Source organism: Cervus canadensis, chromosome 13 (genome assembly GCF_019320065.1).
Source record: "Cervus canadensis isolate Bull #8, Minnesota chromosome 13, ASM1932006v1, whole genome shotgun sequence".
Taxonomy (NCBI): Eukaryota; Metazoa; Chordata; class Mammalia; order Artiodactyla; family Cervidae; genus Cervus; species Cervus canadensis.
In genome coordinates this window covers 73,747,612-73,760,427 of record NC_057398.1, presented here as the reverse complement: position 1 = coordinate 73,760,427, position 12,816 = coordinate 73,747,612, and the positions used below count along the sequence as shown (strand labels likewise).

The 12,816-nt window shown below is 52.6% G+C and overlaps 1 protein-coding gene across 3 annotated transcripts in view; it reads left to right on the top strand.

Moving 5' to 3' along the window:
- Positions 1-12,816, top strand: part of TMCC2 (transmembrane and coiled-coil domain family 2) — a 39,034-nt gene that overhangs the window by 7,206 nt on the left and 19,012 nt on the right. For 2 of the 3 annotated variants that reach the window (XM_043485774.1, XM_043485776.1), the window contains one exon: positions 5,034-5,546. In XM_043485774.1, coding sequence (XP_043341709.1) covers positions 5,034-5,546 — 513 coding nt within the window. Of the gene's footprint in view, positions 1-3,906; positions 3,982-5,033; positions 5,547-12,816 lie in introns of all 3 variants that reach the window. The other variant, XM_043485775.1, reaches the window with a different exon arrangement.

Genomic DNA, 12,816 nt, shown 5'->3' with positions numbered 1-12,816 from the left:
CCATCACTATGGCCATGAGCGTCAGACCTGGGGTGACTGCTCCTCTCCTGCTCCAGCCCCAGACTCCCCACCCAAGGCTTCTTAAGGGCAATTGGAGACTTCTGCAATCCACTTTTTATCTCGAGAGTAGGACTGTAGGTTTTTACAGTGATTAGCTCTTTAATGCTGGCCCTGTTTCCATAGAGACCCTATAAATAGAGGAACGTTGGCGACCTAGGCTTGCTGAGGCTCACAGTGACCCAGTCACCCCACTGAACCCTCCCCGCCGAAGCAGTGGTGGGGCAGAGGGCGTTTCAAATCCAGCTGGGAGGAGGGGAGATGCAGTCAGCTGCCAGGTGGGATAATTAGCTATAGGTTAGCATCACTTTTAAAGATCCTTTCAGCATTAATGGGAGTTGTTAAGAATGCAGGGACTTGGAAGAATTAGAAGCCGCTTTTGGCTATTTTTAACCAGATGGTACCAAAGTCACTGCACCCCAAAGCATTTTGCTTGATCTCAGGCAGCTGTGTTTGCAGCTTTTGGAGCAGACTTCCCCTTTTGGGGACCCACACCCAGGGAGGAGAACGGATGAAGCCTAACTGTTCAGAGACCACAGCCTTCTCAGGAAGGATCTTTCGGAAATCATTTAGTCCACCCTTTCTTCCTGAGAGGATGATGGCACCCCAAGGAGGCGGGGCCCTTCCTGCCCTTAAAGATGATTCGGGGAGGGCAGCAAACGTCCCTCATTTCCCTCTGCAGGCGTGGGCACCTGGCCCCAGGGTGCTCTGCCTCCCTTCCGGCCTCTGGGCAGTTGCAGGACAGTTTGTGCTCACTCTCGTGGATCGGGAGAGCTGTTTGTGTCCCACCTCTCACTCCGAAGCAGCTCAGCTCTCCTCCCCTAATAAATACATGGCTGCGTTCAGCCACCAAAATGGCTCCTGGCAGCTGGGGAAAAGCAGGAGTCAATGTGGAGAAGCAAGTGACATTTAGTAGCTGGAACCTGTTAGTCAGAGCAGGTGGTTCTTTCTGCTGCGTTGGTGGCTGAGTTCCCTCAAGCTAGTCACCATGGTTTTCCTCATTTCCAAAACTTGTGGCTGGTTATGTGTGTGTGCTGGGTTTTTTGTTTTGTTTTTTTTTAAATACTTACCATGTTACGTCAAAACTCCTTAACCATCTCCTCTCTGACACCCACATGCAGAAGCAGCGCAGGCCATGGTATTACTCTGCTTTCTTGCCTTGCACTTCGTGAGGAAAAAAACCCCTTTGTACGGAGCCACCTCCCTCCCCGCATTATCCTTTCTTCTTTGTTTTGTTCTTTTTCTTCTCCACCATGGACTTTAGCAGACTCCTCCGTGCCGCAGGGGCACAGGTCCTTAGGTCACCCCGGCTCTCCTTGACCTGCAGAACGGAGGGCAAGGTGGGAAAGGAAGACCTACACTGGGTACACGTCTTGCCCACGTCCTACAACGTAACGTGAGAAGATCCACCGCCGCAGTTCAGGGGACCGAGCTCCCCGTGGCTCCGGCATTCTGTTCTGTTTTGATCCTGCCTGTGATACTGTTCCATTGTTGTTGTTCAGCCGCTAAGTCATGTCCAACTCTTTGAGACCCCGTGAACCGCAGCACACCAGGCTTCCCTGTCCTTCACTATCTCCCGGATCTTGCTCAAACTCGTGTCCATTGAGTCGGTGATGCCGATTCTCTTCTGGGACCTGTGTAAATACTGTGTCTGCTTTAGTCTCAGAATCGGCGTGTGAGCCAGTGGTGGCACATTTGAGTAGAAGTTGGACACTCTTCTCCGGGAATGGAATGAGCCCCTTAGCTGGGCTCTGCTTACGTTTCTTCATCTGTAAAATGGAGACACATCCTGCCTCCCGGGCTTACGCTTGTGTCAGGCTAGAAGGACAGCATACATCGGAAAGCACCTTGAAAAATGCTGTCGTATGGTGTTTCAAATAATCTGACCAAGCTATTTTGGATGCAGAGCAATATGGCAGACAGTGGTGACTGCTGTCCCCAGTGCCTAGCCCGACCTCCCGGGGCTCAGGGAGGGGAGATGCCTCAGAACTCTAGTGCCGTCTTTGGCAGAAGTCTGTATCTGAGTCGATGTGGAAGAGGGGCCTCAGTGTTGGAGAAGCTAGGCTGGGAGTGCCAGGGAGGGAAGGAAGAGGCCTGGAGTAGAATGCTAGAAAGACCGTTTGTAATATGTAATGTGACCACTTGGCAGAAGTTGCTGGGCAAGTGCCAGAGCCAGCTGGCCCGATCCGTGATGTCTGCAGGAAGGTCTGGTATCAGCCTGGGCCCAAGGAGGGGGAGGGTGTCCCGGCCTGTCTCTGGTCCAGAGGCCACAGGATCTGGCGGAATGCACGCTTCAGTCTGCCTGCCTTGAAAGTGGTGGTTTTACCTGAGCAGACTCCACCCGGGGCTGGCCCTGGAGACGTTGCTCCGTGGGGAGACCCGGCACCTCCAGGGCTGCCCCAGGATTACATTCTTGAGAAGTGGTGGTGGTCACCTTCATCTCCTCACCTAAAAATGGAAATATTGCTGCTGTTGCTTTTATTAGTTTCTGGGAAAGTCAAGTGAGATAATGCAGGAGAAAGAGCATACTGAAAACTGTAAACCATAAGGTCACAGTGAGCTGTGGTGATAAAACTTATCTGGTCTGTAAAATGGGTGTTATAAAGGCCCCACCTACTTGAGGATTGTGAGACTACTCAAACAGGGTGAAAAATGAAAATCCTCCACTTTGACACAAATCCACAGTATGTGCGTAGTTACTGACGTCGGATGTAAGGGCGGCTGTCTGCACAAACCGCGCTGAGGTGTCATTAGTAGTGAGGGTGCTGCTGCGCTGTACTTAGTCGCTCTGTCGTGCCCAGCTCTTTGCGACCACGTGGACTGCAGCCTGCCAGGCTCCTCTGTCCATGGGGGTTCTCCAGGCAGGAAGACTGGAGTGGGTTGCCATGCCCTCTTCCAGGGAATCTTCCCAACCCAGCAATCAAACTAGGGTCTGCATTGCAGGCAGATTCTTTACCAGCTGAGCCACCAGGGAAGCCCTGACAGTGAAAGTGAAAGTCTCTGAGTTGTGTCTGACTCTGCGACCCCGTGGACTGTAACCTGCCAAGCTCCCAGTCCATGGAATTCTCCAGGCCAGAATACTGGGGTGGGTAGCCTTTCCCTTCTCCAGGGGATCTTCCCAACCCAGGGATCAAACCCAGGTCCCTTGCATTGCAGGCGGATTCTTTACCAGCTGAGCCACAAGGGAAGCCCAAGAATACTGGAGTGGGTAGCCTACAGTGAGAGTAGGGTCAGCTAATTCGGATCTGAAGATGGTTCTCTCTTGGTGTCTGCATGGTTCACGTTTTCTCCTCTGTAAGTTTGTTTCTAGAAAAAAAGAAAATCCAGTACTTGTAATCCTTTGGAAGGTTTCTTAGCTGACAGGCTGCCTCCCGAGGCCGTTCCTTACAGATGAAGACCTTCTGTAGCTCACGGAGCCCCGGGTTGCTTGGTTCTGAATTCCCCTCTCAGGAGTTAAGGGTTCCACTGGCCCTCCAAGTCCCAGCCCTCCGCCCGCTGGCTCTGAAGTTCTCTGCGGAGGGTCGGCTCCACCCTCTGAGCCGGCCCCACGCAGGAGCAGCGGTCTGGAGTTACCCTGTGCATGGCCTCGCCCCGGCCAGGTGGTAGGCTGCCCCTCTCTGAGCAGTTCTGCCTGGGGAGCAGGTGGAGCATCTCAGGGGCAGGACTAAGAGAGCCTGGGGCCAGGGCAGCACCGGGCTCCAGCGCCCCCTTGGCTTGCTCCAGCCTGAGTGGAAAGACACTGCTGTGGACTCTGGTTCTGGTATGTATGCCGAGGAAGTCGTCACATTACTGCCTACACTGCAAGGCATGCCCGTAGACATAGTTTGTGTACTTTTTTACATTTACCAGGTTATTATGCAGGATACAAATGAACAGTGAAATGAAGAGGCACTCTTCATGGATGCGACTAACCTGAGTGAACAGGTTAGTCCCTGAGCAACTAACCTCCAGTGAAGAGGTTTGGAAGGGTCTTGGGTACAGGAGTTTCTGTTGCCCTGGAGCTGGGGTGTGCTATCCTCCTGGCATGTGGAAGTGTTCGTCAACCTGGAAGCTTCAGTAAAATTTACTGCTATGTCAGAAATGAGATTGGCTATAAACAAGAGAAAATTATTCTAAAGTTGTATAGGTAAAGATAGACTTGTTTATTTCATGAACGAAGAATCCCAGGGTAGGCATCCACACCAGGTTTGGTGACTCCATAGGGTCATCAGGTTCCCAGGCATCTCCCTGGGGGCTTTACCAAGATGGCTGTTGGTTAAGCATGATCCAAGCATTACCTCCACATTTCAGATGGGAAGAAGCAAGAAGGGCTAGTACCTTTATTAGGAAAGCAGAAGTTCCCCTAGAAAGCTCATCTTGCTTTTCATTGGCCAAGACTGTGTCATGTAGCTACCCCAGGCTGCCGGGGCCTCTGATGAAGCAAGAATTTTTAGTGTGGTGCAGTAAGGCCATGCAATTTGGGAAGAAAGAAAGGAGAATAGATATTGGGTAGGTGATTAACAATATCTGCTACATAGTATAATCTGATTGCATGACCCTGATTTTCCCAAGGAGTGTTGCAATGAGGCATCTTTTGGGCCAAAAGAGGATCTTGAGGAAGGATCTGATTTAGGAGGAGGGAGGTCTCAGGGATGGAGGGAGAATCCGTCCAGAGGGATAAAACTCGTGAGCCAAGTGCTGCCGGCATGTGCCACTGAGCCCCAGACTGTAGCCACAAGGATACGGTGCCCAGTAACCCTGAACCATGTGCGGGTTAGGAGTGTCCTGGGGGAAGCCATGAGGACACATTTATTTGGGAAGGAGAGGACTGGGTCTGGGCTGCCCCCTCCCCGCAGCCGTTCTTGGGGATCTTCCAGTTTCAAGTGGCTATAGGAGCTGCACTAGTGTCCCAGGAACAGACCCCTTACCTCTGCCCCCAACCAGCTAGGCATGCGAGAGCTTTGCACTCACCGAATTCTTCATCCTTCCCCCTTCAGAAAATCCAGCAGCTCTCAGAGGGCTCCATGTTTGGCCACGGCCTGAAGCACCTGTTCCACAGCCGCCGCAGGTCGCGGGAAAGGGAGCACCCGTCGTCTCAGGACCCCCAGCAGCAGCAGCAGGGCATGTCTGACCATGAGTCCCCGGACGAGAAGGAGCGCTCCCCAGAGATGCACCGCGTGTCCTACGCCATGTCCCTGCACGACCTGCCCGCCCGGCCCACCGCCTTCAACCGCGTGCTGCAGCAGATCCGCGCGCGGCCCTCCATCAAGCGGGGCGCCAGCCTGCACGGCGGCGGCGGGGGCGGCAGCCGGCGCGCCAAGAGCAGCTCCCTGGAGCCGCAGCGCGGCAGCCCCCACCTGCTGCGCAAGGCCCCCCAGGACAGCGGCCTGGCCGCCATCCTGCACCAGCACCAGGGCCGCCCCCGCTCCTCCTCCACCACCGACACGGCCCTGCTGCTGCCCGACGGCGGCTCCCTCCTGGCGGAGGAGGCCGAGGGTCTCGGTGACAAGGTGAGGGGGGCCTTGCGGGCAGGGGCCTCGAGGACCTGGGCTGGGGCCTGGCCTGGTGGGTGCGGATGCCCCGCCTCCAGCGAGCTGTCTGTTTCATGGAAGGAGCCAGAGAGAGGACCAAGCCAGAAGCAAGAGGCGAGCCCCCCAAAGCTGATTTTTGTTTGCTTAGGAATTTAGTTTTTCAAAATTATATTTTGCTTGGGCTGATAGTAATTTTGGTGTGTTTTCCTTAAGTGTGCCCTCAAGAAGCAATACATGGGGTAGTTTGGACATGGTTGATACCATGGTTGTGCCGATTTCTGCCTGAGTCACTCAGTTTTTTGGTACTTTAGTTTTTCTCAATTGAAAATAGAGATAATAGTAGTGGAATTGCTCTAGGATTAAATAGGTTCGTATATGTCAAAGGATTAGCATAGAGTCTGGCGTGGTATAGTTTTTATTATTACCAACCCAAGATGACAGAGGAAGAATCCATGAAGGGCTGTTTGAAAGGGAGAAAATCTAGTTTGATACTTTCTGAATCTCTGTATTCACGCTTTTATTCATATACTAAATATTTTGTGCATATTTGTTATGCGCTGTAAGAATGAATGAGCCAGAGGGAATAAGTGGGCGTAGGGCTGTCCTCACTGAATAGAGGGGAGACAAATGTGTGAACAGAATAGGGTGATGAGAGTGTGACAGAGGATGTGAGAACTTGTTGGTGAGGACCTTCTGGAGGAAGCCACTGAGCTGAATCTTGAAGAAGGAGTACAATTTAGCCAGGGGACTGGGGGCAAGTGTGGGGGCCAGAAGGCTATAGTGTACACAAAAACAAGCCAGCCGCTGCTGAGGACTGCCTCAGAATCTCTGTGGTTGGAGTGTCCAGCGCTTTTGGGATTTGACAGGTAGGCAGAGGTTAGATCACACAAGGTCTTGCCATGTGGAGCCTGGGGGAGTGTGATGTCGTCAGAGAGTGTCAGGCAGGAAAGTGGCCGGAGGAGGCCCAGCTGGGTCTTAGTGTCGACAGCAGATTAGGAAGGGGGCAGGAGTGCAGTCAAAGAAAGCATCAGAGCTTTCGCTGCAGTCTAGGCCGCATCGGTGAGCATGGGAAGGCAGAGACAGACTCAGAGGACCTTTGGCAGTTCTCATCAGTGGTACTAGGCAAGAAGATGGAACTGAGCTGGGTGTGGATGAGACTTTGAAGTTGAGTACGATGGAGGCTGAGGACAGAGCTGACGTGTAAGGGACAGCAGCAGGTCTGTAGGAGGGAACCTGGGGAGGGATGATGTCGAAGCATGAGAGAGGGGTTTTAAGAGGGAGGAGGTTTTCAACAAAGTGAAATGCGGTGAGAGTGAAAGGTCAGGTCTGGATTTGCACACGTACGTAGATGGTATCAAGCAGTGAGGGTCACTGATATCTGTGGCAAGAAACTGGTTTTAGTAGACTGTGGAGATGGTAGAAGTGGAGGGGCAGCTCTTCTGGGGGAGAAAGGACAGAATTGGTTGAGACAGTCTGGTTTGTGTTAGTTTTTAAAAGACAGGCAGGGAGGGCTACAGATCACTTAGTGGGTCAGGAAAATGGCTTTTGACTTCTTTGCCGAGTGAGATGGGAAGCTGTTAGGTTTTGGACAGATGAGGGACACTCTTCAAGGAGACGGCTCTGGGTGCTGTGTGGAGGCCAGGCTGTGAGCAGGGAGGCTAGGAAGCTGTTGGAAGCCCCCAGAGGTGAGATGTCAGTGATTGCTGCAGGGTGAGAGTCGGGGGAGGGCTGGGTTCTGGACTCCCCTCAGAGATCAAACAACAACGGTTCCTGAAGGATGCGGGGCAGGGCAGAAAGGGAGCAGACAGAGAGGACTCACAGGTTTCGGCCTGGCTGCTGGGAAGAAGAAATTGCCATTAGCTGAGTTGGACCAGATATGTGGAGGGGCTGTGGGGGCAGAAATCAGAGCCAGTCTTTGGACATGTTCCGTTTCATATGATTGTTGAAGAGCCATGTGAAAATGCCAAATAAGCAGTCAGATGTTGGAGTCTGCAGTCTTGGGAAGAGACCCAGGCTGGAGACAGACGTTTAGGGGTTGTCAGCATATAGAGTATTTAAAAACGATGGCCCTGAACCATCTGCAAGCTTAGTTTCAACTGCAGAGAAGTCTGTGCCAAGAATGAGATTTGGATGTGTTGGCTGAAAGGAAAACATGGCTTTGCAGAAGGAAGGGAGACCCAGAGGGACCTCGCAGCAGGAACCACATTTTTCAGCCTTCATGAGCAAGTTTTTTTGTTTGTTTTGTGTTATTTTTGGTGGTGCAGCACAGCTTACAGTGTCTTAGGTCCCCCACCGGGGCTTGAACCTGGGCCCCAACAATGAAAGTGCTACACCCTAACCACTGGACTGCTAGGGAACTCCCAGTGAGCAAGTATTTTATTTGCAGAAGCCACCAGGCCCACCTCTTGCTGCTGAGTCAGTAGATACCTTTTAAAAGTCACCTTAGAACAATCCTAAAACAGGGTCTCTGGTCCTGGAGCCATTTCACGAGGAGAGAGAATGTGGGCATTGTAGTCCTGAGGCTGTCTGAGCGGATGGAGTGGGTGCACAGTGGGCAGTTTTGGAGACTGGCAAAGTTTGTTGCTGTTTGCTGAGTGGGAGTGCAGGGGGCTGGGGGGACGGGAGGGCATCAGCTGGGGAGTTTTTTCCACAAGGCTCATGTTTGGTCTTCACACTGCCCCCAAGATATCCAGGAGGCACACAGGGTTCTGTTCTTTGTTGCTGGTGGAAGACATGACTGCAGACTCTTGGGTGAGCTCACTGGGGGATGGTTCCCTAGGTGCAGGATGGAAATGGGGAAAATGGTTATTCCTGCGTCTGTTTTACATCCTTATTTACGAGGTTCATCTTTCCAAAGCTCTGTCACCTGTGTTGTTCAGTCGCTCAGCCACGTCCAACTCTTTGTGACCCATGGACTGCAGCACGCCAGGCTTCCCTGTCCTTCACCATCTCCTGAACCTTGGTCAGACTCATGCCCATTGAGTCAGTGATGCCATCCAACCATCCCTCGTCATCCCCGCCTCCTCCTGCCCTCAGTCTTTCGCAGCATCAGGGTCTCTTCTAATGAGTCAGCTCTCCGCAGCAGGGGGCCCAAGTATTGGAGCTTCAGCTTCAACATCAGTCCTTCCAATGAATACTCAGGACTGATTTCCTTTAGGATGGACTGGTTGGATCTCCTTGCAATGCAAGGGACTCTCAAGAATCTTCTGCAACACCACAGTTCAAAAGCATCAATTCTTTGGCACTCAGCCTTCTTTATGGTCCAATTCTCACATTTACACATGACTACTAGAAAAACCATAGCTTTGGCTGTACAGACCTTTGTCAGCAAAGTAATGTCTCTGCTTTTTAATATGCTGTCTAGGTTGATCATAGCTTTTCTTCCAAGGAGCAAGCGTCTTTTAATTTCATGGCTGCAGTCACCATCTGCGGTGATTTTGGAGCCCCAGAAAATAAAGTCTGTCACTGTTTCCATTGAAGTGATGGGACCAGATGCTGTGACCTTAGTTTTCTGAATGTTGAGTTTTAAGCCAGCTTTTTCACTCTCCTCTTTCACTTTCATCAAGAGGCTCTTAAGTTCCTCTTCCCTTTCTGTCATAGGGGTGGTGTCATCTGCATATCTGCAGTCGTTGATATTTCTCCCAGCAATCTTGATTCCAGCTTGTGCTTCCTCCAGCCCAACGTTTCTCATGATGTACTCTGCATAGAAGTTAAATAAGCAGAGTGACAATACACAGCCTTGATGTACTCCCTTTCTCAGTTTGTAACCAGTCTGTTGTTCCATGTCTGGTTCCAACTGTTGCTTCTTGACCTGCATACAGGTTTTGCAGGAGACAGGTCGGGTGGTCTGGTATTCTCATCTCTTTAGGAATTTTTCACAATTTGTTGTGATCCACACAGTCAGAGGTTTTAGCATAGTCAATGAAGCAGAAGTAGATGTTTTTCTGGAATTCTCTTGCTTTTTCTATGATCCAGTGGATGTTGGCAATTTGATCTCTGGTTCCTCTGCCTTTTCTAAACTCAGCTTGAACACCTGGGAGTTCTCGGTTCATGTACTGTTGAAGCCTGGCTTGGAGAATTTTGAGCATTACTTTACTAGCATGCAAAATGAATGCAGTTGTGCAGTAGTTTGTCTTTGGCATTGCCTTTCTTTGGGATTGGAATGAAAATTGACCTTTTCCAGTCCTGTGGCTACTGCTGAGTTTTTCAAATTTGCTGGCATATTGAGTGCAGCACTTTGACAGCATCATCTTTTAGGACTTGAAAGAGTTCAACTGGAATTCCATCACCTCCACTAGCTTTGTTTGTAGTGATGCTTCCTAAGGCCCACTTGACTTCACATTCCAGGATGTCTGGCTCTAGGTGAGTGATCACACCATCGTGGTTATCTGGGTCATGAAGATCTTTTTTGTACAGTTCTTCTGTGTATTCTTGCCACTGCTTCCTAATATCTTCTGCTTCTCTTAGAGCTGTACCATTTCTGTCCTTTATTGTGCTCATCTTTGCATGAAGTATTCCCTTGGTATCTCTAGTTTTCTTGGAGAGATCTCTAGTCTTTCCCATTCTATTGCCTGGTTAATCCTGATGACATCTCTGTGAAGTTGCCAGAGCAGTACTGTTATCTCCATTTTATAGATGAGCAGACTGAGGTCTAGAGGAATCAGGAGGCTGCTTGCCTAAGGGCACCTGGCTGGTCTGTGGCAGAGAGGTGACTAGACCCTGTGTTTCTAGCATGTCCACAAGACCAAACAGAGATCTGAAATCTCTAAAACCTCCAGGGACCTTTTATGCAGCACCCGTGGTGAGTGGGTTGCCTCCGCCCAAGGACAGCGACTTTATGTCTTGGTTGCCATTTCCCCTTCTGTGTACTGATCCGGTACTGTCCCCCAGGAATGCGTGTGGCCCTGAGGGATCTTGAGAAGAGAGGGTGCCTTCACGTCCTGTGGAAAGGGGTCTTCCAGGCACCAGCAAACCCTGCGTGGTCAGCTGACTCCCTCAAACCCAGAAGCCCTTGGCTGGTGTGTGAAGCTGGTGGTGGTCCCGCCCTGGTCTCTGGGCGTGAATAGAAGGGATTCTTCTCTCTCTAGTAAACACAGCCCCACATGCTCTCTGCAAGCTCCCTGGTGATTACTAGCATCTATTTTTAATTCATAAGCCTCCCCCACTACCCACATCCCTTGCCATTGTTTAGAAACCAGCAGCTGACTTTCAGCCCAGAGCCGGCCCTGCCAGGGGTTGAATTACCGATACACCCTGGAGGCAGCTTCAGTTCCTCAGCTGTCCTGAGAGGCTCAGCCCAGCCCCTCCCTCGGAAAGTAGGGGACCTGGAGCCCCATGGAAGGCAGGGCGCAGCAGAGGCACAGAGAAGGGTTCGTAGTCCCAGGAAGCAGCTCAGCCTTGGTGATGTGGTTTGCCTCCACTTGGTTGTCTTCGAGATTGTGCCTTAAATGAGTCCCTTTTCAAAACAGAAACAGATTGTCATCTCAGCCTCGCCATTCTGCTTTCTACTGTTGGTGTGACACTGGGCAAGATAACCACTCTTATGTCTAGAAAGCAGATACATGACATTATCGTCATTGGTGCACTGGGACACTGGCCGATAAGCAGAGAATGCAGTGACATCCGGGTTCCCCTTTTGCGTGTGGTCTTAACCTCTGGAAACCTGGGCCCTGGCGGTTTCAGCAGGAGCCACTGGTGGTATGTGCAGTGGCGATAGTTAGGCCGCTTGTTTCCTCGGCAGAGACGTTTCACCCCTCTTCCCAGTTTCTCTTTTGCTGAGCAGCGGTTCTTAGAAAACGTAGTGCACTGTCAGGAAAGCCTAGCAACTCTCCTGTGCTGCCTTGATAACCTGCTCCCGGACTTTCAGAGAGTGGATTCGTCCTCGCAGGGGTCAGAGACTTGTTCTCCCTTTCTCCCATGTTGGGCTGGGTCATTGCTTCCCTCTCGGCCTTGTTCAGAAGCTCTCCATAGCCGTGGAAGGCTTGAGCTGGTGCTGTGGCGGGAGGGTCTCAGGAGAGGGAGAGCCTGGCGCGCTCACAGCCAGCTCTGCCAGCCTGGCCCTGACCTAGCCCTGGTCATCCTGCCCCGTCTGTGCAGAGGCTGGTCTGCCTAAGGACGAGGCACAGCATGGGTTGTGGGGTGGGTGTCTGAAGCTCTCAGAGGGTGTCCAGAGCCTTAGGAGACTGGCACGGATTGCCCAGTGGCAGGACGACTTTAGCAACAGGCCAGTCTGCGGCCCCTGGCTTTGAGGGCAGGCGGGGTGGGAGAGCGGCCAGTGCTGCTGGGAGGGCGTGGAGATGATGTCGTCATGGACCTTCGCCGTGACCTCACCGAGGTGTTATCTCCAGGTCCCAGACGTGGAGCGTTCCACCCATCGTGTAAACCAGAGCTCTGGACAACCTGTTTGGTACACTCCGGCCAGATTTATTCAACAACAAGATGGCCTCTCTGCCCTGGTAAATAAGGGGCATAAACAGGCTCCCCTGTTTACTGGCAGGAATGGCAATGAGGGGCCGCCCTCAGCCCTAGGCTGCTGCCAAGAAGACAGATTTTGGCAGGCGTCGAGGGGCCTAGTTTATTTGTGGCTGGGAGCCTGTTAGGAGGTGGGTGGGGCCCACTCTGCTGAGAGAGGTTTCCAAACATGCCCCCCAGGCGCAGGGAGGCTGCCCTGTTTGTCCGCAAGGCCTGCTGACCTGTGTGCGCGGCCAGGCTCCCTGAGAGGCCGAGGGCCCTGTCTGCCTGCCTGTCCACACCAGCGTGTCCACTTTCAGAGCCACGTCAGAGTCCCTGCGTGCACGCCGGGTCTGCCAGCCCGAGCTCCCCCATGGTGGCCGGGAGGATGGCTGCCCTCTCCTGTCGCCTCCTCTTCCCTCCTCGCTTGCTCTGTGTGTGGGGAGGCTCCTCAGACGGGGGGCACCCAGCCCAGCCCGGCGGCCTCTGAAGGGCCTCCCACGGCGGTCCCCAGGCTGCCGGCTGCTCGCCAGGCCCAGGCCGGTGCCTCTGTACTTCGCTGAGAACTGCTGCTCCCTGTCTCAGTGACTGCTGCTGCTGCTGCTAAGTCACTTCAGTCGTGTCCGACTCTGTGCGACCCCATAGACGGCAGCCCACCAGGCTCCCCCGTCCCTGGGATGCTCCAGGCAAGAACACTGGAGTGGGGTGCCAGTGCCTTCTCCAACGCATGAAAGCGAAAAGTGAAAGTAAAGTCGCTCAGTCGTGTCCGACCCTCAGCGACCCCATGGACTGCAGCCCC